Source organism: Actinia tenebrosa, unplaced genomic scaffold (assembly GCF_029948245.1).
Source record: "Actinia tenebrosa isolate PJP-AT-01 unplaced genomic scaffold, QUT_ActTen_1.0 PGA_scaffold16__25_contigs__length_10494907, whole genome shotgun sequence".
Taxonomy (NCBI): domain Eukaryota; kingdom Metazoa; phylum Cnidaria; class Anthozoa; order Actiniaria; family Actiniidae; genus Actinia; species Actinia tenebrosa.
In genome coordinates this window covers 9,837,694-9,860,094 of record NW_028292576.1, presented here as the reverse complement: position 1 = coordinate 9,860,094, position 22,401 = coordinate 9,837,694, and the positions used below count along the sequence as shown (strand labels likewise).

Below are 22,401 nucleotides of genomic sequence, written 5' to 3'. Positions count from 1 at the left end.
GGAATAAGAAAAATATTTGTGAGCCATTTACATTAGATGGAATCCCTGTGTAGTAATTAGCATAACTGAATCTAATAGTGCAAGTTTGCGCTTTCACTTTGGCGTGTTTTCGTACTTCTTCTTAAGATATTTCTCGTTCAAACCTCAGTTCTACCGGAAAATTGTCTTCGACCAGTTGCTAGGATTAGTTACCAAGAAGTGGAGGCGGGTTAGCGATGTGGTTTCGTGTGTGATGTCCTAAATCAGTGGATATAAGGAAAGCGGAAATATAAGGTAGTGATTTAGTTATAGATAGAAGACATGTAAAAAGTGTCTGTTTATATGGTATAAATGCGTATATCGTAGGTGCCTGAGACACAATGATGACCAGTGTCCATATACAAGTGTGTGTGTGGGTGAGGGGGGGGGGGGGGGGGGGGGGGAGGGGGGCTAAGATTGAGACTACTATGTAAAAAGATTAGCTAAGATTCGAAAATATAAGTCACTTGTAGGGAAAAAGGGAAGAAGTGGGGGGGCCGTAGCCCCCTCAGACCCCGGCTCCGTGGTCCCTGTATATACATATGTATATACAGATGTACATAGAGAGATTTTTGACAGGGATATACTGAGAGGGATTAATACATATACATACCTAAAGAAGAAGTGAATATCGGAGAATATTTACTAAGACGCGAGTCATTGAGCAGCGAGGTAAGTATTCTCCATATTCACTGAGCCTGAGACGAATGCTTTCCTCTATTCCTCTATGCTTTCTTTTTAATTAAATTTAGATTCTTTTTATTTTATGTTTATTCTTCTTTCTTTCTTTCTTTCTTTCTTTCTTTCTTTTTCACTCACTCTTTCTCTCTCTATCTCCCTCCCCAATGGCAGATCCAGGGAGGGGTACAGGGGATGGGAATCCCTCCCTGGTTTGACTTAGTGCCCCTACTTTGAAGATAACCAATACAAAATAATGTTTTTTCCCCCTTGATGCATCCCTCTGGATAAATTTGTGTGCAGCACTCTCCCCTGAAAAAATTCCTGCATCTGCCCATTTCTCCCTCCCTTCAATCCTTTCTTTTCTTTCTTTTTTCGTTTCTTTGTTTCTTTTTTTGTTCCTTTGTTCCTTTGTTCCTTCGTTCCTTTATAATAATAATAATAATATTTAATGAGGATACTCCACTCATAAAAATGATTCTACCTCGCATTTGCATACAATCAGAGATCACGTGAGATAGCAAGTCACGAGACCATGAGCTCAGTGCGAGTTTTGACCTTCAAGAGTTCAGTCCTTCATTTTCAAGCTAGAATACCTTTTCCTTCAAGTTTCACAATCTGGGCAAAATGTCTTTGGAAAACCTAGATGATGAAAACGTAAACAGTCTTTTGAGGGACGATGATGACACAAACCTCGTGGGAAATTCCGAGAAAGCTGTAAAAACAAGTTCAACCGTACAAGATGGCGCCTCGCTAATGGCGCAAGGATCAAGTTCCATGCCTGATATGGCCCTACTTACCAATGCGATTCTGGAATTAACCAGAAAAATATCTGATGTGGACTCTCCTCTGGCCAGAAAGGAGTCTGGCAGTGGGAAACGAACTGTGAGTGAGGTCAGGAGGGATGAAGGCTTAATTCCCGCCAAAATTCCCAAGAGGGACAACAACAAACCCTCCACATCACAAGGCCAAGAAACGCACTCCGTGAGTGCTGGGGCCGCCGTTGATGATCTTTATGACTCTGTTTTAAATCAGAGTTCGGGCCAAGTTGAAAATGGCAATGAAGTCGCTCGTAGCGATGAAGCCGAGGATGAAATCCTTTCAGATCTCGTCAAAGAATACGAGTCTGATGACATTGTAGGCGAAAAGCTCAAAAGTGAACAGCTTGCTAATTTAGTCAACAAGATGTTCAGCTGTAAGCTGGCCGACAAAACTTTAACGGAACGCTTAGAGCGCCAAGAGAGGCCAGCCAACTGTGAAGCAGCCAAAACCCCCAGGGTAAACCCTGGAATTTGGCGAAAACTCAGAGAGGCCACGAAGAAACGAGACCTCCAGGTTTTCAAGATACAGCAATCCCTCATTAAAGGGATTTTACCTGTTCTGCGCATGACAGATAAGCTTCTCAGTGCAAAAACCTTGGACTCTGATGAGTGCCAGGATTTGAAAAAACATGGCCTGGAAGCAATGTCCCTACTTACTCATGCATCGTATGAAATCAACATACAACGTCGCCTACTTATGAAACCAGATATTGGTAAAGAATATGGGTCACTTTGTTCATCCCAATTACCCTTTACAGACTTCCTGTTTGGGGATGATCTGCAAAAGCATCTAAAGGACATTGGTGACCAAAATAAAATTGGTGCCAAGTTTCATAACAATAGCTACCAGGGCAAAGGGAAATACAATGCCTCAGGCAAACCTAATTATAAGTCAAAAAAACTACAAGGGCCAGCCTCGCAAACCCTGGAAGAACAAGAACCAGGACAACAAGTCCAGTGCCAGCCAATAATACAGGCACAAACTAAGCCACCCACCTGCACGGTAAGTGCACCTAATGATTTTAAGGCTGGCAACCTAGTGAACCATCTTGATTCTTGGAAAAGACTTAATGGTGACAGAAACATATTGTCTATTGTCAGTGGCTATTGTTTAGAATTTGATCAAAATCCTTGTCAGTCCAGGGCTCCCAGGGAGACTAAGTTCTCCCAAAAGGAGTCTGAACATGTAAAAGTTGAAGTTGACAAACTTCTGAATAAAGGTGTGATAAGGAAAACAAGACATAGCCCTGGAGAATTTATTTCTACAGTTTTTACTAGACCCAAGAAGGATGGTTCACATAGGTTGATACTAAACCTTAAAAAACTTAATGTTTATATTTCCTACCATCATTTCAAAATGGATACTTTGCAATGTGTACTACAGCTAGTATCACCTAAATGCTGGATGACAGTCTTAGACCTTAAAGATGTTTATTACACAGTGGCCATTAACAAATCACATCGAAAATACTTAAGATTCGAGTTCAAGGGAGAACTTTATGAATTTAACTGTCTCCCAAATGGACTTACTAGTGCCCCAAGGGTGTTTACTAAGCTCCTCAAACCCTTCTACTCGAAGTTGAGAGGGGAGGGGGTACTCATCATTGGGTACATAGATGATATCCTATTGTTGGCAGATGACTATACCACCTTGCTTAGGAATATCAATTTCTTAACCAAACTGTTAAAAGAGCTGGGCTTTACCATTCACGATCAGAAATCAAGCCTTGTGCCAACACAGTCTGTCACATTTTTGGGTTTTAATATAGACTCAGTTTCTACTGTATGTCAGTGTCCATGACAAAGGGAAAGGCTGACAAAGTTAAATTAGCCATTCAGTCACTGTTAAAGCAAAATAGACCTGTAATAAGGGAAGTTGCCTCTGTAGTAGGTCTCATGGTATCCAGCTTCCCTGGGGTGAGGTATGGACCCCTTTTTTACAGGGCATTAGAGAATGAAAAAACAGATGCCTTAAAGGCAAATGAGTGGGATCTGGATGACCACATGCACATCTCTGACTTGTCAAGGAATGATCTTAAATGGTGGCTGGATCATGTGGACAGTGACCCAAGCTCATTAACACCCGCAGAGTCGTGTGTAACACTTAAGTGTGACAGCTCTCTGGAAGGATGGGGATCTGTTTTATCACGTGATTCAACCTCGCCTACCCCCACCTCTGCCAATGGCAGATGGTCCTACAATGAAAGGGAGCATCACATCAATTATCTAGAGATTAAGGCAATTTTTTTAGGCCTGCAATCCCTATGTTCAGCATACAAAGACTGCACTATTACTATTTTTTCAGACAATCAGACTGCAGTTGCATACAAAAAGAACATGGGAGGTACACACTCTAGAGATTGCAATCAAATTACCAGAGAGTTAATAATGTGGTGTAAGGAAAGAAATCTATCACTGATCATCTCTCACATCCCTGGGAAGCTTAATGTAGAAGCTGATAGGGCAAGCAGACATGATTTCCATGATGACATAGAGTGGTCACTTGACAAGTGTGTTTTTGACAAATTAGTTGGTTTGTGGGGTAACCCAGACATTGACTTGTTTGCTACAAGGTTGAATGCTAAGCTGCCTTGCTATGTCTCATGGAGAGCAGACCCTGGTGCATTGGCTACTGATGCATTCACAATCAGCTGGTCTGACTATAATTTAATTTACTGTTTCCCACCTTTCAGTATGATTGGGAGAGTTCTGCAAAAAATTGCCCAGAGCCAGGTCAGAGCCATCATTGTACTCCCAGACTGGCCAACCCAATTTTGGTATCCTCAGATGCTCAAACTGCTGCTCTCTACTCCAGTCAAGATAAAGCTACAGAAATCAACCCTAACACTGCCACACGACAAGAGCAAGATACACCCACTCTATCCAAAGCTCCAGATGATTGGTTGTCTTGTGTCAGGCAAAGCCTCATTGAGCAAGGTGTAAGGGGTGAAGTATTAAATATCATCCTTCACTCTTGGCGAAGTAGCACGCGCAAACAATACAAATCATCCATCTGTTCCTGGATAGAATTTTGTAAAGGTCATCACATATCTGTGATGACACCACCACTACCTCAGTTACTGGAATTTTTGACATTTGAATCAAAAAGACTAGGATACAGTGCATTGTGTACAGTACGAAGTGCACTGTCATCATTCATTACCATTGATGGTTTTAAAGTTGGAGAGCATCCGCTTGTCTCCAGGTTCATGACAGGCATTTTTAATAGAAAGCCCTGTTTCCCCAGATATGTGGAAACATGGGATCCACAGATAGTATTAGACCATCTTCGTTCTTATCCTGATGTAAAAGATATGACTTTGAAACAATTAACACTTAAACTGACAATGCTCATGGCTCTGGTGAGTGCACAAAGAACTCAGACTCTCAAATTGCTGTCTACTGAGAATATGGTTAAAAAACCTGAGGAGTTTACTTTCAGAGTATTGTCATTGCTCAAGCAGTCAAGTGCTGGTGGTGGTGCACAGAGACATCTTGCACCAATTGTGTTTAAAAAATACCCAGATGACAATAAATTATGTGTTTTTACTGTTTTAGAAGAGTATTTAAAGCGAACCACAGCTTTGCGGGGTTCTTGTTCACAATTATTACTTTGTTACACAAAACCATGTGGACCAGCATCAAAAGACACTATCCGTCGCTGGATTAAAGATGTAATGCTGCAAGCTGGCATTGACACAACCTTATTCAAGCCACACTCCACAAGAAGTGCCAGCACCTCAGCTGCCGTGTCAAATAATGTACCCATTAATGACATTTTGATGACTGCTGGTTGGCGTTCAAGTTCAACTTTTGCCAAATATTATAACAAACCTGTTGCCCACACCAATCAATTTGCTGAAGGTTTATTATCAAAACCTTAATAAATAAAAGGTGTGCCTTATTGTTGCACTTGTATATTTGATTTTGAGGCCAAAGACTAGGCTCTAAAATCTCACGTGATCTCTGATTGTATGCAAATGCGAGGTAGAATTGATAAATTAAACGAGACTTACTTGTAAGTTGAAGTTTGATTGAGATTCTACCGTAGCATTTGCAGGAATGAAGAGATCACATCCCACCCTGCCCTCCCTGTCAATATCATCATTTTGGGTGGCTTTGGACCCCAAAATCGGCTTTAAAGACTGAGCTCATGGTCTCGTGACTTGCTATCTCTTCATTCCTGCAAATGCTACGGTAGAATCTCAATCAAACTTCAACTTACAAGTAAGTCTCGTTTAATTTATCAATTTTCTGGGAGGTCCTAGAAAAAAAAAATTAAGTAAAAAAAAATAATAATAATAATAAAATTAAAATTGAAAATTGAAAATATAATAGAAAATAATTGACCGAATCGAGAATTCGGCCGCGAGCGCGTCGATATGTGGCCCAAGGCGTGGAAAACGACCCGGCGCAACCTGGCGTGATTCACGAATTAGGAATCACGCCAGATCGGCTCCGCCAACAACCCAAGCCCCACACCACACCACTCTTTGTTCCTTTGTTTGCTAAATAATGCTCCCTGTACGGGTAGATACTCAAACCAAAATCACTCACCATTTACTGATTTCTGCTTTTTCAACCCCCTTCATTCTCACTAGCATCCGGCTTGGGTGAACATTGTACTGCAAACATGTCTGATGACGTAGGAAAACGTTTAGAACGTGATGAAGAATGTAAAACATGGATGGAAATACATGCAGTACATGAAAGTCCAGTCTTACCTTTTTATATAGAGTGAATTGAAAATCGAGTACTGATGGCAGAAAATATAACAGTCCATTCTCGTGGCAAAGGCAAAACTGCATTACTTGATGCAATTCAACAAAACAACGAAATCGTGGTTCATGCATTGATTGATGCTGGTGCTGATGTCAACATAACTGATAATGATGGTCAAACTGCTTTGTTTTATGCAGTTCAACAAAGTAACAACGAAATCGTGGTTCGTGCATTGATTGATGCTGGTGCTGATGTCAACATAACTGATAATGATGGTCAAACTGCTTTGTTTTATGCAGTTCAAGAAAGTAACAACGAAAGCGTGGTTCGTGCATTGATTGATGCTGGTGCTGATGTCAAAATAACTGATTTTATTGGCCAAACTGCTTTATTTGATGCAGTTCAACAAAGTAACAACGAAAGCGTGGTTCGTGCATTGATTGATGCTGGTGCTGATGTCAAAATAACTGATTTTATTGGCCAAATTGCTTTGTTTTATGCAGTTCAACAAAGTAACAACGAAAGCGTGGTTCGTGCATTGATTGCTGCTGGTGCTGATGTCAACATAACTAATCAAAATGACAAAACTGCTTTGTTTTATGCAGTTCAACAAAGTAACAACGAAAGCGTGGTTCGTGCATTGATTGCTGCTGGTGCTGATGTCAAAATAACTAATGATGATGGCCAAACTGCTTTGTTTTATGCAGTTCAACAAAGTAACAACGAAAGCGTGGTTCGTGCATTGATTGCTGCTGGTGCTGATGTCAACATAACTAATGAATATGGCCAAACTGCTTTATTTCATGCAGTTCAAGAAAGTAACAACGAAAGCGTGGTTCGTGCATTGATTGATGCTGGTGTTAATGTCAACATAACTGATTTTGATGGCCAAACTGCTTTGTTTTATGCAGTTCAACAAAGTAACAACGAAAGCGTGGTTCGTGCATTGATTGCTGCTGGTGCTGATGTCAACATAACTAATGATGATGGCCAAACTGCTTTGTTTTATGCAGTTCAACAAAGTAACAACGAAAGCGTGGTTCGTGCATTGATTGCTGCTGGTGCTGATGTCAACATAACTAATGATGATGGCCAAACTGCTTTGTTTTATGCAGTTCAACAAAGTAACAACGAAAGTGTGGTTTGTGCATTGATCGATGCTGGTCCTGATATTCTCACATTAAGAGATAGGTTTGGCAGAACTGCTTTGTTTAACGCAGACTGGAGTTACTTCAACACGACAGGATGTCAGATCGTGGAAAAGTTTGGAGGTCTACATTTGAAGGACAATTGTAACGTTGATATCCTAACCTTGCTCTTTGAAAAATATGGATATATGATGCAAAAGTTTGATGCTTCAAGGCTGCTGGAGCACGGTGTGAAAAGGGAAAGTCTTGCTACCACAGTATTAAACATAATGTTTAGAAAAACTGTGACATATGCATTCCTTGTGAGTGACGTTGAACTTCTGAATTTGGTTCAGCTCTATAGTGAATTTGTGAACGACTATAATTACAGTGAGCAAATACTACTAGCATTGGAAAATATTTTGAAGTTGTTAAAGGAAGGCGCTGAGAACACACCAAAAGCTATTGAATTACTGGTCGAATTGGGAGCTAATTCGAACAGCGCCGATTACGATGGAAACACTGCTCTTCACCATACGGTTCGTTTACCATTTCTTGGTGCTTCTGAGGAGCATGTTATTGGATTATGTCACCAGTTGGATAAGCTTGGCGCACAGTTAAATGCAAGAAACCATCAAAATCAAATGCCTCTTCTGTTTTGCTTGTCTGGAGACATAAGTCGTGTGACAGAAAGTAAATTGCCATCAGCAATTAAGGCGGTGCGTAAAGTTTGTATGTTCCTGCTCAAAAGAGGGTCCATTGTAGAAGAAACGTCACGAACCGGAGAATCTGTTTTTCACTTGACCATGAAGTTTTTTCCAGTCGGCTTTAAACTACGACATGAGACAATAAGACAGGAGTTCCTGCGAGAAGTGATCGAACTCTTGCAGTCGTTTCCAAGTACCAAAGTATTGAAAACAAATGTCGTTAACAAACGTGACATCCACCTTGACACACCGCTGCACCTTTGGGCTAAACTTGCGTTTAACAGGCCTGAAGAATATTCTCGCAGTGTTATCAAGAACTGCACTTTTGAGGAATTTTTATCAATAATTTTCAATCACCTTTTGGAATGTGGAGCAAAACCCTTCGACAGAAATGAGAATGAGTTAACTCCATTGCATATGTGCATGACTTGGAGTGCTGTCAAAATTTTAATTGCGGCCGGAGCAAACCCTAACGTAGTGGCGGCGTTAGGACAAAGCCCACTTCTTGTTGCAGCAATAAAAAGAGGACCTGAAGATCTTGATCGTTTTTATCCAGACGTTTCAGAAGATCCAAAGTCGTTTTGGGAGAAGTGTATCGAAAAAGGACTCGATCCTTGGGCAGTTAACAAACATGGCGAGTCTGTCTTGAGTATCCTCATCCAATCAGAGACGTTCGTTCTTTCTAAAGCGTTGGTTGACGTGGCCTGTGAGATGAACTACACGCAATCCGAAACAGTCACCACGAATTTGCTGAATGCTATCTGTAAAGATCAATCTACGCGAACACATTGGAAAGCAGTTCTTCTCAAAGATATATTGAATTCCAGGAAGTGTCGCACCACTGCAGTTACACCACTTCGTTTTTGCTGTGGAAACATAATAGAACTGGCGAAGTATCAAAAAGGACCTGAATTGTACAGTACCGTGCACTGTGAAATTCTAAAATTGCTGCGACGGTATAGAGCGAAATCGGAATCTTGTCTTGACATGCCGAAATTTTGTCTTGACATGGCGGAATCTTGTCCTGAACTGAGAGATCTCCTAGAAAAATCTGTTGATTTTGACGAAGTTCTTATTCCTTGGACGTCAGTGTCGAAGAAACACGAGGACAAGTTGGCCAAAGTTGCCAAGCGACAAGACTTTCTTGTAGTCGGCGATCATTTCTGGTTGCACAATGACTACATAGGATGTGGTGCATTTGGTCATGTCTTTGCTGGAATCAACGACAAGGATGGCAGAGAAGTGGCCATAAAACGTATTGAAAAGTTGCGCATGAAACAACCACAAGACAAACGAGAAATTACCAATCTCATCGCGCTTGCAGACTGTGAGCAAGTCCTACGCTATTTGCAGTTCTTTGACGACGAAGACGGAATGTTTTCCTATGTTGTTTTAGAATTAATGGAAGGAAATCTTGACGACTACCTCACTGGGTCGACACACGATAGTAGAAAAGGCACACAACTTTGTGAAGACGTAATCAAGGGGATGGAGTACTTGCACAAGAAGAATATTCTCCATCGCGACCTGAAGCCTGGCAATATTCTCTATAAGACAGATTCAAAACTTTGTTTGAAAATTGCTGACTTTGGTCTAAGTCGTCATATAGATTCTACAGCTACAACCGTGTATGGTACCAATGCAGGAACGAGGTGTTGGATTGCTCCCGAAGTGTTTGTAGATAAACTCGATCATTCCAAGTCATCCGACATGTTTTCATGTGGACTTGTTCTTCATTACATCTTGTCGGTACAAAGGCATCCATTTTCTCAGAATAATACGCAACCGGTTCACGAGGTAGAAGTCAATATAGCAAGTGGCAAAATGGTAGGATGGGATAAACCTCTTTTTCCTGAAGCCACACACCTCGTTAAAAAAATACTGGGAAGAAATTTCAAAGACCGGCCGACTGCAGAAGAAGCCCTGGATCATCCGATGTTCTGGTCAAAGAACAAAAAGATTGATTTTCTGACAGCCGTAGGTAACCAGTCCGTTTTTGAATTCCCACGTGCTGGAAAATCAATTTGTTTAAGCGCCATTGAAACAGACTTAGAGACGACTTTCAACACCATAGTCCGAAAAGGAGCATGGAATGATCCAGGTTATTCCCACATGCCTGTAATCTTCGATGAAATGGAGAAAAGAAGAACCTACGACGTTTATTCTGCAGTAGAGTTGGTGCGTTTGATAAGGAATGCATACGCACACGTCTCGGAAAGCACCAGACCCACAGTAATCAGGGATAGGTTGCTGGAGGACTTCGTGGTTTTAGAATGTTTTCCGGATCTCGTGACGGAGGTGTACAAGGTTGTAACTGCTCATGGATGGGACCAGACAAAAGAAGAAGTCAAGTACTCGATGAAAAAGGAAAGGAATTCTCGATGATCAAGTTATAAGGTGAAGTTGAAATAATGGAATTTTGAGTTTAGATTATACACAGTTGATGGAGAGAAAAGAAATTAACTGAGAAAAGAAAAGAATAGAAAAGGAAAAGAAATGGAAAGGAAAAGAAAAGAAAAGCAACAAAATATCTGATAATATAAAAAAGAAACGATAATCAATTGAAAGAAGAAAAAAAGGAATCGAAACTGAGAAGAAAAAGGGAAAAAAAGGAAAGGAAATAAGAGAAGTAATAAATATAACTGTGAAAAGCAAATTTTTTTACTGCAAAATTCCGCATAGAAATTACAGGGAACATGTTTTCTAATTTGCATTTCCTTTAATACTTCATTAGATCATGATGACTGTACTGTTGCAATTTCATGGTCTCGTCAAACTACGATGAACTCTGCATGCTCGATCATCAAGACATAGTGTTGAATGGACAAGTGTGGACACTGTTTCGGTCGGGTTTGTGTTTGTAGGGTATTTTGCCCTTAAACACTTTGTAAATAGCATATTTTATTCAAAGTCATTCTCATAACACAGTATTTAAGTGTTTATGATCGAGTTATTTCATCCAATATGACACCATTTTAGCTTGGTCGCAGATTTTTTCCCATTTCAAACACGTGTCATTTTCACTGGACTAAGATTTACAAAACATTTAGGTAATATCGGAAACATTTGTTTCTCAGGACACGTGGCTTTAAATGGGAAATTTTTAAAATATTTAGATGGTTCTATAGCTAAGAGTAATGTTAGTAAAAACTAACTTGCATGTTTCTAGGTTTTGCAGAGGGAGAAAAACCGGAGAACCCGGAGAAAAACCCTCGAACAAAGGAAGAGCCCTGACAAACTACTCACCAATCTCGAACCCAGAGTCTTCCAGCTTTTTGGTCACCGGGATGACATGCATGTTTCTAGGCAGGCGCAGATGATCGACAAAGTAGGAAGACGCAGGAGGACTCTGGGTACAAGATGAGATCTCAAGTCCAGGAATCGAACCAGGAATCCAGATCTCGGTGAGAGGTAAGTCCACCAGTTGTCACTGATACCACCATTGTAATACCTCTTAACTGATTTGGCATTTTATGACTTTGAAATCTTGAATTTTGAAATCTAGTGCTTCGCATAAAAGTCGGTGCAAGTAAACTTTCTATCAATCAATTCTATAAACACGCACGCGGTTACCATTTTCCCGCCATTTTTGAAATTGATGCACTGACACAGTCTACTATTATTGAAGACCAAGTCACTTGATACATATAAATACAATCATGATAAAATTCTGATATTTTATGTTTTGCAATCTAAATTCTTTCTAGACTTAGAATTAATGTACAACATTTATCAACTATTCTACCAATATTACGATGACAAATTGATTTTCTAGTGTCTTAAATATAAGTTACATTGATTAAAAAGTATATTGTAAAGATAAATTAAAAGTAGCTTCAATTTTAAGGAAAATTTCGTCTTATTTCTTTGATTCGAAGAGCTCATGGGAATCTAGTCTTGATACTATAAACGGACAACAAATACACAGGAACATAAGCTAGTAAGTCAAATGTTTGATAGACATACTATCAAGTCATTCTTACACGATGAAAAATAGACAAACACACATGGACAAACCCTTGTTCTCTCAAATTTTAAATAACAAGATATTATTTTTCAGTTCATAGCTAACTATAACGTAAGCTGAAGCTTCTCAGGGAGATATTAAATACAAATGTTGACAATAGTTTTATTTTCCTCGTATAAATAATTTTGTCTTTGTGTTTTGATTGTCATTTTCGGGGTAATTAGTGTAGATCAATAAATAATTTTTCCAAGTTTATTTTCTTGAGTTACTAGAATCACGTGAATTGGTTTTAGTTATAATAAATATAAAATCGCTTGCTGTCATTGGCAAGGAAAGAAGACTCGTTGGGCGTAAGTTATTTGGCTACGACATAAAGGACATTCCTTGCACATTGCCGAACATTCCACACAGCAAACCACGTGACCACACGGACAAAAGGCCGTCGCCACTTCCGCATCCATACAAATCTGGCAAATCCGAGCGTCTTGCATGTGTCGAACCATTTTCTTTAGTTCTTCTGGCTGCATTGCCTCGATATCCAAATCCGTGAGGTTTTGCTCCTCAAATTCAGCCAAATCCTTTTGCCGCGAGCCCGAACATTTCCGACGACTGAGCGGAGATTGTACGGGCCGGAATTCGGAAACCGAGTAGCCACTTCGGCTATTGCCGGCCGTAACACGTGACATGTTGGTATTTCGATAGCTGTTCATTTCATTCCACGCATGACTGTAGGCCTGTCGACGAGTCCGCTGTACATCAAACAGGTAAGTCTTACCGAAGTCATTCGAGGGAAAAACGACTGAAACAAGTCGTCCCAAAAGTGTTCGCGTGCATTGGTCTACCACAGACCGCTTCACCGTATTACACTGGTAAAACGTGTGGAATTCTGTGAATGTTCGAAACAAAGCGACGGCGTCACATTCGCTCTTGAGTTTGTAGGTGACCCGCTGGGCCTGGGTTCCACTACCGTGAACGACTGTGAAACATCTGTTGTTGTAAGACACTGTTGAAACATCCTCGAAGTTTATCCTACAAAATATCAAAAAGATTAAGGAATAAGAAAGTAAAATTATAGAAGCATCTCGTTTGGTAATATGAAAATATTCTAAATAGAGAAACAGACGTTAATGAGTGGAGATACAAGCGAAAAAAACCATCATTTTCCGTAAGGGGCTCTTCCGTGAGGTTCGCTTCATACACTCTACTGCATTCACCAATTACAACACGCAACACTCAAGTTACGCATTTCATTTGTATGAGGAGAGATAGTGTAACCATCTTGTGGCAAGGGGGAGAACATAACAACACATCAAATAAACTTTACTCGTACATTTAGTTCAGTCGAGAATCAAGCCCGCCACCTCATGGAGGCTTGAACTACAAAGCGGTGAGTGAAAGCTCCGTAGCAGCGCAGACCACCCATACCAGGAAAAAAGAAGAGGGATGAGATGACAGTGAAGAGGAAAGGAAAGGAATGAGGAAAGCAAAGAAAGTAAAAAAGAGTGAGGAATAAGAATTACACTGTAAGGGAAATAATAAAAAAGAAAATAATTTGGATAAAAAAAGGAAACACAGTTGTAAAATTAAAATCGGAAATAAGATACAGTGTAGAGAGAAGGAAATGTAAAAAAAGAAAAGAAAAGAAATATAGTGAATGGAACAAGAAGGGGAAATGAAATGTGAAAACAGTTTGGAAAAAAGAAAAGAACTTCTTCCACGTGACTACTGTTAATTATGTGACATATTAATTGTATTCAAACTTAATAATACTGTAATAAGGCCGTTCGTTTGGTGTTAGACAGGAAACTACGAGTATAAGCTGGAATTAGACATGGAGTTTTAGAAGCCAACCTTGAAACAATTGAAATATATCTGGATGCAAACTACTCATATCAACAAATAAGCCAATCCTATAAGCAATCCTTTCCAGAGGTCATTAGAGGCTTTTCAGCAAGAAACATACGTCTACTTATGAAATCGAAGGGAAAATAAACATGTGATGGCGTCATTTGGCATTGCTTTTTCAATTAAAATTAATTAACAATGCTGCAGTGACTCAGAGTTGTGATAAAAAAGGTACCTTTTGGTACTTGCATTTTTCAGCTCGCAAAACGGCAAAAAAGGTACCTTTTTATCTGCTTTTCGAAATTTCTTCAAAGGGTGAAACTTGAAAAAAGGTGGGAAATTTCATCACATCCACTCATAGATAAAACACTAAATTTTCTACCTTTTTATCAACTAAAAAGGTACCTTTTCTGATCCTTTGAATTTATTCTTAAAATCTATGAAAAGGGTAGGATTATTAACGTCGTAAGAAAGAAAATAAATTGTAAAAGCTGAATTTATTGTGATTTTTAGATTCTAAATTCAGGATTTTACGAGAAAGTAGAATTGCCACAATCTATCACTGATTAAAAAGGTACCTTTTAGTACTTGCGTTTTTCAACTCAAAAAACCGAAAAAAAGGTACCTTTTTATCTGCTTTTCGAATTTCCTTTAAAGGGCGAAACTTGAGAAAAGATAGGAAATTTCATCACATCCATTAAATAGATAAAACACTAAAGTTCTTACCTTTTTATTGAATAAAAAGGTACCTTTTCTAATCATTTGAATTTATTCTTAAACTATGAAAAGGGTAGGATTATTGACGTTGTAAGAAAGAAAAAAAATTGTAAAAGCTGAATTTATTGTGATTTTTAGATTCTAGATTCAGGATTTTACAAGAAAGTAGAATTGCCACAATCTATCACTGATTAATTTTGCATGCGCATGCACGCATCCGCTGATGCATAACAAGGTGATTGCAGGCTACAGAGGTTGGAGCCTTGTTTGAACCATGGCGAGGTCATTCAAATTGATATTTTTGGTGGTTACATTGTTTGTAAACGAATTTTATTGCTCTCACAAAACGTGTTCAGTATGTAAGCACTACGAGAACAAAGCAAAGTCAGCCACAAGTTTTAAAAGTGATTTCAAGCAGTGTTTTGGAATTGAAACAACTAGCGAGCAACTGTGAATATGTTCTACGTGTACAGTCGCCGATTTTCGAAAAATCGGAAAAACTATTCCCAACGTAAGTAGTTTCTTATTTTCTCATAAATTTACCAAAAGTAGAATCTCCATATGTTTTATACAAAGTATGATCAGTACGCACTTCGTTGCAGCTCGGTCAACGAAGGGAAAGGGGAAGACCGAGAAAAAAAGAAGAATTTCAACGCGCCTATGCGACGGGTGCGGGTGTGGCTCCTTCGACAATTTCAACCAGCACTCAAACCGAAGCTGTAGCAAACCCTTAGGACATGAATGGGTGGCAAGTTAAAGACACGTGTTTTGGCCAGATCCTCCGTGGTCCTGGCGGCGAAACCACATGAAAGGACTATCACAACGTAAGTCATATTTATGTCAGATCTTTTTTAATTCAAAATGCTTACCATTGACATATTCTATTTCAGGTTGCGACCTCCAGACAGAGCTACAGCTATTGCGAACAAGACTATTTAATGAATTCACTGTGTCCAATAAACCCCCTATTTACGACCCTGAAACATTTGAACAGTTATGTATTTCAATTTTCAATACCATTTTTTCCGCGATGACTGAAGCTAGACACTCTGCAAATCGACAAAAAATCAACAGGAAAAGAACAGTGGCTATCATCTATGAACTATGTTAATGTTTGCAAATACCAAATTCTATGCATGGTTTTTATGCATATATTACTTGCAAAAGTTTATTTTTTTTGGTATAAGCCGATTTTTTGCGGCATGAAACTTAAGATCATATGAAAACACTGTTATCGTACAATATAATTATTGCAAGTTAAGGGTGGAGATAGCGTATGGATTTTGAGAAATTTGAAAAAAAAGACATTTCTCTCTAACGTAATTTATGCAAGAAAATAATGTGAACGCAACATTGGTGGATAACTAATGAAATAAATACCCGATTTCTAAAATATCTTTCTTCCTTGGAGATGAACAGCAATATTATCAAAGCCACATAAAAAAATGGCAAAAGAATTTTGATTAGCCTGATGCTTGTCGTAAAAGGAAGATATAATTTATACATAGGCTTCAAATTCCCCCCAAAAAACAATGTAAATACACCTTGAAGCCGATTTTTCTCTGTAAAATAACCTGTATTTTTCGAATGAAGAAGGATTTCTGGTAATAAAAAACCAACACTGAAGGTGGAGATAGCGTCTAGTTTTAGAGTGATGGCTACTCGAACATTTACTAAAATTTGAACATGTAAGTGATTTGATATAGAATAAGGATACTTTTTGTATACACACCTACTTGCAAGAACGTTGACATACGAAAATAGAACATTAGTGATTTAGTGGGATAGGAATTATATTAAAAAACAAAAGAAGATCACTGAAGCTGAACTTTTTCTTTTGTCTTTTAATGTATTCCTTTCTCACTAAATTACTAATGTTCTATTTTCGTATGTCAACGTTCTTGCAAGTAGGTGTATACAAAATGTCGATCACAGTTAGGATTTGCCAAGATATTATAATTATTAATACACCCTTACCATGTGTATCCATATCTATACGATGTACCTCTGGTACTGAATATTTGAGAGTATTTTACTTGTGTTGTATGGACAACGAAGGCAGCCATGACACTTTTCCAGTGTTTTCTTCGCGCTAAAAAGTCCATTCTGTCAAGAAAACTCATCTCTTTTTTCATCATATTAGTTGACCAGAAGACGAACTAGTCGTATCTTATTTTATAATGTTTAAAGCACTGGTAAGTAGTATGTTATGTTGCGCACAACCCCTTTTTTGGACGGGGAAGGGGACGGGGAAGGACGGGGAACATTAATTATTCATCACATATTAGCATAAAACGACGGGTAGGTATTGTTTCGGGTTACCATGACGACCAATTGACGTCATGAGTCTATTGTTAGGCAAGAGTTTTGGACGATTAGGACGAGCACATCCATTCGGTTTATTAAACCATTACCATTAAATGACAAGCAGACTATTGTTTATCAAATCGCTACCATAAAATGACGAGCAGAGTATTATTAGACAAGACTGGACAGGTCTTTTGTTTACCAATCCAATTTATAGAGCGCGGGGATTTTGAATTTTTTATTCCAAAACTCAAGCAAGCAGACAAGACCTAAAAAATTTACTTTTGAGAAACGCAATGGCTACGTTATTCCAGTTAGGATCTCGAAGATATCATGCTAGCGTCAATGAATTCAAAGGGCAGATCCTGATCCACATCCGAAAATACACTGATTTTCCTGATTTTCCGTTATGGCAGAAACCAGTCCTATATCCACCCAACCCGGAGATCAAGCAAGAATTCAGAACCAACAAGTAATTGATCCACGAGCTACGAACCCTAAGTCAAAAGGTTTCGCTAAAAGACAGCAAGGAGGCAAAGAAAATGAACCTCCCAAGAAAAGACAGAAATCAAACAAGCTTTTTAAATCCGATAGCATGCGTGGAACTAATTTCAGTCTATTTTAGTTTTAGATGTAATTATTCATGTGTAATGAAAATAAATGTTTTTTGAAACAATCTTATGTGTTGAGCAAATCCTTGATAATATCCTTCCATAATTCTTTTAAAAACAAACACCAAGCCTACATATCGTTTTATGAATTATAATTTAGTGACTATTGTGTCGAAGACAATACAATTAATGACTCATAAACCACAAACAATAAGACTTACGAAGTTCTACCTAATTATTCAAATACGAAGGAGAACGTTGGAGAGTAAAACATCTTTATTTATAAACTAACATAAAAATACAATGCTCATTCTTCATCGCTACTTAAATGAAAAGTTTGGCTCGAAAAGCGATATTTCTCCACAAGCGATGTACTGAGAAAGAGTAAAATACTTTTTACCAAACATTCAAATAAGCAATACAGACCAATACAAATCATTGAGTTTTAGTTTATTCATCAATTTATGATAACAAACAACAAATACAATCAACTCATTCTACTTCATCTTTGCTTATAGATCATATTAGGTATTTTTCTTCTTAACCTAAGGCAATGTAAATGGTAGTCGTACTTAAAAGGGAAGCGGTTTTTTACCCGTATTGACCGACGCACACTTTTTCCAGGCTTTTTGTTGGGGTCACCTTCTAAATAGTTTAGTAATTCAAGACGTGGTCGTTTACGACGTTTGGGAAGTGAATCAGGTGGGGTTAATAGCGAAGAAGGTGGTTGTATCAAAGGAGAAGGTGCCAAGAGAGATGATGTGCTGGGATTTATTTTGTCCTTGTAGCGCAGATAATTGTTCTGGAGTTGAACGTATTGCCTTGCTTTTTGACTTTTGTCCATATTAGGATCCTTGAGAAGGGTATTCATTTGATCTTTCAAGCTTTGCATTCTCGAAATCTCTGGGGGTAGTGCAAGATTTTGCCTACCAAGGTAATGAAGCAATTCCTCAGGTACATTTTTCTCTTGCTCTTTCTTCTCTCCAGGGAAGACATTGGTTCTCAGTCTGCAGTCGTCTGGTGTGGTTGTCTTCAAGTCAATGAAGAGATATCCATAAGGTCTACTCACGGCTTGTTCATATTTTTGCAGAAAATATTCAGTTTTTCCAGGATACATTTGCTTGGCTAGATTGAGAATTTGAAGTTTATCTCTTGGATTCTTGAATATAACCAAATAATGACAATTCAAACTAATGCCTCGATTAACTTTTCCTTGATGAAAGATATTCTGTACCATGTAGATGACACTCAGGTTGCGATGATGCGATCCTTTAGTGAACAAGTTTAAAACTCGCTTATCATTCCCAGTTTCGGTCATCTGGTCATCGATCACTATAAGATTTCGTACATTTATATCAAAAAAATGATCTTGATCCAGTTCCTGCGGAATACCTCTAATAAATTCAATGCCAGGCACGGTTCTTAACATTTCTAGATAGGCTGGTTGCCATTGAGAATAACAGTATACAATACGCTGAGGTGGATGGTTGATCATCACTTGCGCATGCTCCAATAACTGCTGTACCCAAAAGGTTTTTCCACATCCTGTAGTTCCTCCCACCATACAAGTAAATGGATGCTCCAAGTAGAAAGGGATACATGATTTTTCTGGCCTTGTGATTCCAGCTTGTGGAAAGGTCCGATCCTTGTGTTTTCTATTCATGTGTCTCTTTAGATTATCTTTTCTAGAAAACTGTGTTTGACACACTGAACATTCCATATCCATGTTACCTCGACGGTGACTTATAGCTAAATGACATGAAACAAGTTCTTTTCTCACTAATATGTCTCCTCCTCCTCCTCCTCCTCCTCCTCAGCCTCCTCTCCTCCTCCTCTCCTCCTCCTCCTCCTCCTCTCCTCCTTATCCTCATGTACGAGTTTTAGTATAATTACTTAGGAACAACCGTTCCGGCATCATTCTTTCATCATGTCTCGTGTGGTAAAGAACAATCTTGGTTATCTTCAACTCTTGGTGTCTTCTCCTGAACACCAAAAGCACTTCCTTCTTTGCACTGCTACACCCGAGCAAGTTCACGCAATTATTCAAGTGATTCATAATATTTTGTACAAGTACATCCCTACGACAAAACAAGAACGGAATCATCTGGTACCTTACCAAAGCTCAATATGTGATCTTCACGACCCTGGTGTTCCATATAAGAAAAAGAAACAAATTCTTGTGCAAGAGGGGGGTGGATTCATTTCGGATTTACTGACCCCGGCTCTGATATCGGGACTTTTGATAGTATAAATGGATAGTGATGTAGGAGCGGACAATCATTTGATTTAAGACTCAGTTGGGGATACATCACCATGAAAAGAAAATTGGAATGGCGGGAACAAGAAGACAGTGAAGAGTCCAATGATGAAGAAGAAAATGAAGAAGAACCGATTATTCAGAATGCTTTGCAAGATCTTTCGAACACTGTTTCAGCGTCAGATGCCAAGGATCTTTTGCATAGCATGGCGGCTTCCAAAAATATTGTGTTCTGTACACCAGGCGGTGAGCTTTTGCGAAACCAGAGGCGCATATCTGTCACCAGTATTACAGACCTCTTAGATTATGTTTGTTGCCCTACAATCTTGATATCCTCAAACCTAGAGCCCTCAATTCGTTCTTGGAAGGATTGGCAGAATTGGGGATTAATAAGAAATGGATTCGAAACAAAAAAGTCTTAAGCGATTTAAAGTGCTACTACGACGAAAATCGCTCAAACTTGGATTCAGCTGAAACTTCCTAAAAATACTCTTTAAAGGTTCAATAATCACTGTATGAAGTGTTTTCTCGATATTCAGGACGAAAGTATGATATTTTTACGATTATTTTTTGGAGTCTGTGACGTCATACACTCAACATCGAACATCCCTCCATACATTTTTTTGTAGTTTATGATCAAAATATCAGTAGTAAAGGGAGAAAGAAATACCCAAACTCCCCAAAATATAAATTATAGTCACAAGTAATGTAAAATAAGCACATTAGCCACCCTTTGGGCTTCATAGGAATAAAATAAATTAAGGATTTATATACAAAGAAATGTATGGAGCGATGTTCGATGTTGAGTGTATGACGTCACAGACTCCAAAAAATAATCGTAAAAATATCATACTTTCGTACTGAATATCGAGAAAACACTTCATACAGTGATTATTGGACCTTTAAAGAGTATATTTAGGAAGTTTCAGCTGAATCCAAGTTTGAGCGATTTTCGTCGTAGTAGCACTTTAATGGAAAAAGAAGAACTTGAGGATAATAAAGAGCAATCCGATGAATCTGATAGTGAAAATTCAAGTAGCGAGGAGGAGGAGGACCGAAATTCTGAGACAAATGACTCTGAACAAGACCAGGGAGAGGTGGACGAAGAAGAAAATGAGGGAAGTGAGACAGAAGAAGATCCCTGTGTTTGCTGTGGAAACAAGGATGTCAAAGTGAACAGAATAGTGAAATGTCCAAAGTGTCTTTGGCACGAAAAGCTAATAAATTTTCCTAGTTCAACACTCTGTAGTATTTGTGAACATCCAGTTGCAGTCAATAGAAAAACGCTCAAAAGCGTGCTTACACGCTGCCATGCTTATAAGTCTATACATCGCCAATCACCCAGAAGTAACAAGCAAGAAACTTTTCATTTAAGTAGCGATGAAGAATGAGCAATGTATTTTTATATTAGTTTATAAATAAAGATGTTTTACTCTCCAACGTTTTCCTTCTTATTTGAATAATTAGGTAGAACTTCGTAAGTCTTATTGTTTGTGGTTTATGAGTCATTAATTGTATTGTCTTCGACACAATAGTCACTAAATTATAATTCATAAAACGATATGTAGGCTTGGTGTTTGTTTTTAAAAGAATTATGGAAGGATATTATCAAGGATTTGCTCAACACATAAGATTGTTTCAAAAAACATTTATTTTCATTACACATGAGTAATTACATCTAAAACTAAAATAGACTGAAATTAGTTCCACGCATGCTATCGGATTTAAGAGGGCATGTCAGCAAAAATCGAACAAGAAGCGGCCACGGTTGAAAAATCGATTTTGCTCAAATTTTGTCCAGATGTACTTTATTATATCACAAAATGCACTGCATAGTTTTTTAAGGAAAATATATTCTCACCTTTGAGAAAATGCCGTTTTAAAAAATCCTCCCGAAATCGCCATTTTAGTGGCCAAAATTTGCATTGAGTTTACCGAGCGAGTTCAGTACAAAAATCGATTCTGATCAACTTAAAACCCTTAAGACCGTGTTCTATGCTATCTAAATATCAGGTTACGTGACTTACAGGAAATTTGAGTTACTTTTTGTGACATAAATAATCTTAGTTTTAAGACTCGTGATTCTAGGTGATTGACGATATCCCCCAAACAAAATCGATTTTCACCATGCGATAAAGCTCCAAACCCAACAAGTTTCCGAGGGTTAGTTCTTTAAGAAACAAGCTTTCAATTGATGTAAACATTTCTTTGGGCAAACAAATATTTGTTACGCGACGGGTCATTCAAATCTTCAATTTTTGACCTTTCGAAGTCATACGCCATAACTTCCCATCACTCACAAAATCAAAAAATCTCGCCTGGCTAATCTCTTATTCTTACTATTTTACCCTTACAGGCCAAAAAATACACTTGTTATAGCATTTCTTACCTTTTTAAGGCGAAAATCTGGTCTATTAACCTCGGTATTTGTTATAATGGTATCACAAGTCTTGACCATTATCTGTCAGTTGATAACTTCCGTTTACTATCCAATATGTCAACCGTCCAGCGCTTACTACACCTTTTGCTGTTCATTAACAGAAAATGTACATTCATGTGTCTCAATAGTTGTATCAATAACGTGTAATGTACTTTCATCAACACCAAAAGTAACATCATTAGCG

At 38.5% G+C, this 22,401-nt stretch overlaps 3 protein-coding genes across 4 annotated transcripts; 2 read left to right on the top strand and 1 right to left on the bottom strand.

Annotated features, from left to right (window-relative positions):
* The first annotated feature begins 15 nt into the window (after positions 1-15).
* Positions 16-12,197, top strand: LOC116289918 (uncharacterized). Its single transcript, XM_089031521.1, has 3 exons — positions 16-273; positions 6,119-10,470; positions 10,808-12,197. The coding sequence occupies exon 2, from the start codon at positions 6,277-6,279 to the stop codon at positions 10,456-10,458; it is 4,182 nt and encodes a 1,393-aa protein (XP_088887647.1). The 5' UTR covers positions 16-273; positions 6,119-6,276; the 3' UTR covers positions 10,459-10,470; positions 10,808-12,197.
* LOC148910755 (uncharacterized) lies at positions 1,324-5,401 on the top strand. The gene is made up of 2 exons (XM_089031081.1): positions 1,324-2,520; positions 4,211-5,401. Exons 1-2 carry the CDS (start codon positions 1,324-1,326, stop codon positions 5,399-5,401), a joined length of 2,388 nt encoding a protein of 795 aa, XP_088887207.1.
* On the bottom strand, positions 11,731-22,401 carry LOC148910754 (E3 ubiquitin-protein ligase MYLIP-like). 2 transcript variants are annotated; one of them, XM_089031523.1, is made up of 3 exons: positions 22,167-22,401; positions 16,580-16,708; positions 11,731-13,069 (listed from the first exon to the last, which is right to left on the bottom strand). In XM_089031523.1, the coding sequence occupies exons 2-3, from the start codon at positions 16,705-16,707 to the stop codon at positions 12,361-12,363; spliced, it is 837 nt and encodes a 278-aa protein (XP_088887649.1). In that variant the 5' UTR covers position 16,708; positions 22,167-22,401; the 3' UTR covers positions 11,731-12,360. The 2 variants fall into 2 exon arrangements, with proteins under 2 accessions (XP_088887649.1, XP_088887648.1); XM_089031522.1 differs by lacking the exon at positions 22,167-22,401 and having other exon boundaries at positions 16,580-17,441.

Bases quoted from the DNA above. Each gene is read 5' to 3' on its own strand.
- LOC148910755 (XM_089031081.1), top strand. From the start codon at position 1,324: ATGTCTTTGGAAAACCTAGATGATGAAAACGTAAACAGTCTTTTGAGG. The intron at 2,521-4,210 runs GTAAGTGCACCT...CCCACCTTTCAG, and splicing joins CTAAGCCACCCACCTGCACG to TATGATTGGGAGAGTTCTGC.
- LOC116289918 (XM_089031521.1), top strand. From the start codon at position 6,277: ATGGCAGAAAATATAACAGTCCATTCTCGTGGCAAAGGCAAAACTGCA.
- LOC148910754 (XM_089031522.1), bottom strand. From the start codon at position 16,740: ATGATGAAAAAAGAGATGAGTTTTCTTGACAGAATGGACTTTTTAGCG. The intron at 13,070-16,579 runs GTAAGGGTGTAT...GATATTTTGTAG, and splicing joins TATAGATATGGATACACATG to GATAAACTTCGAGGATGTTT.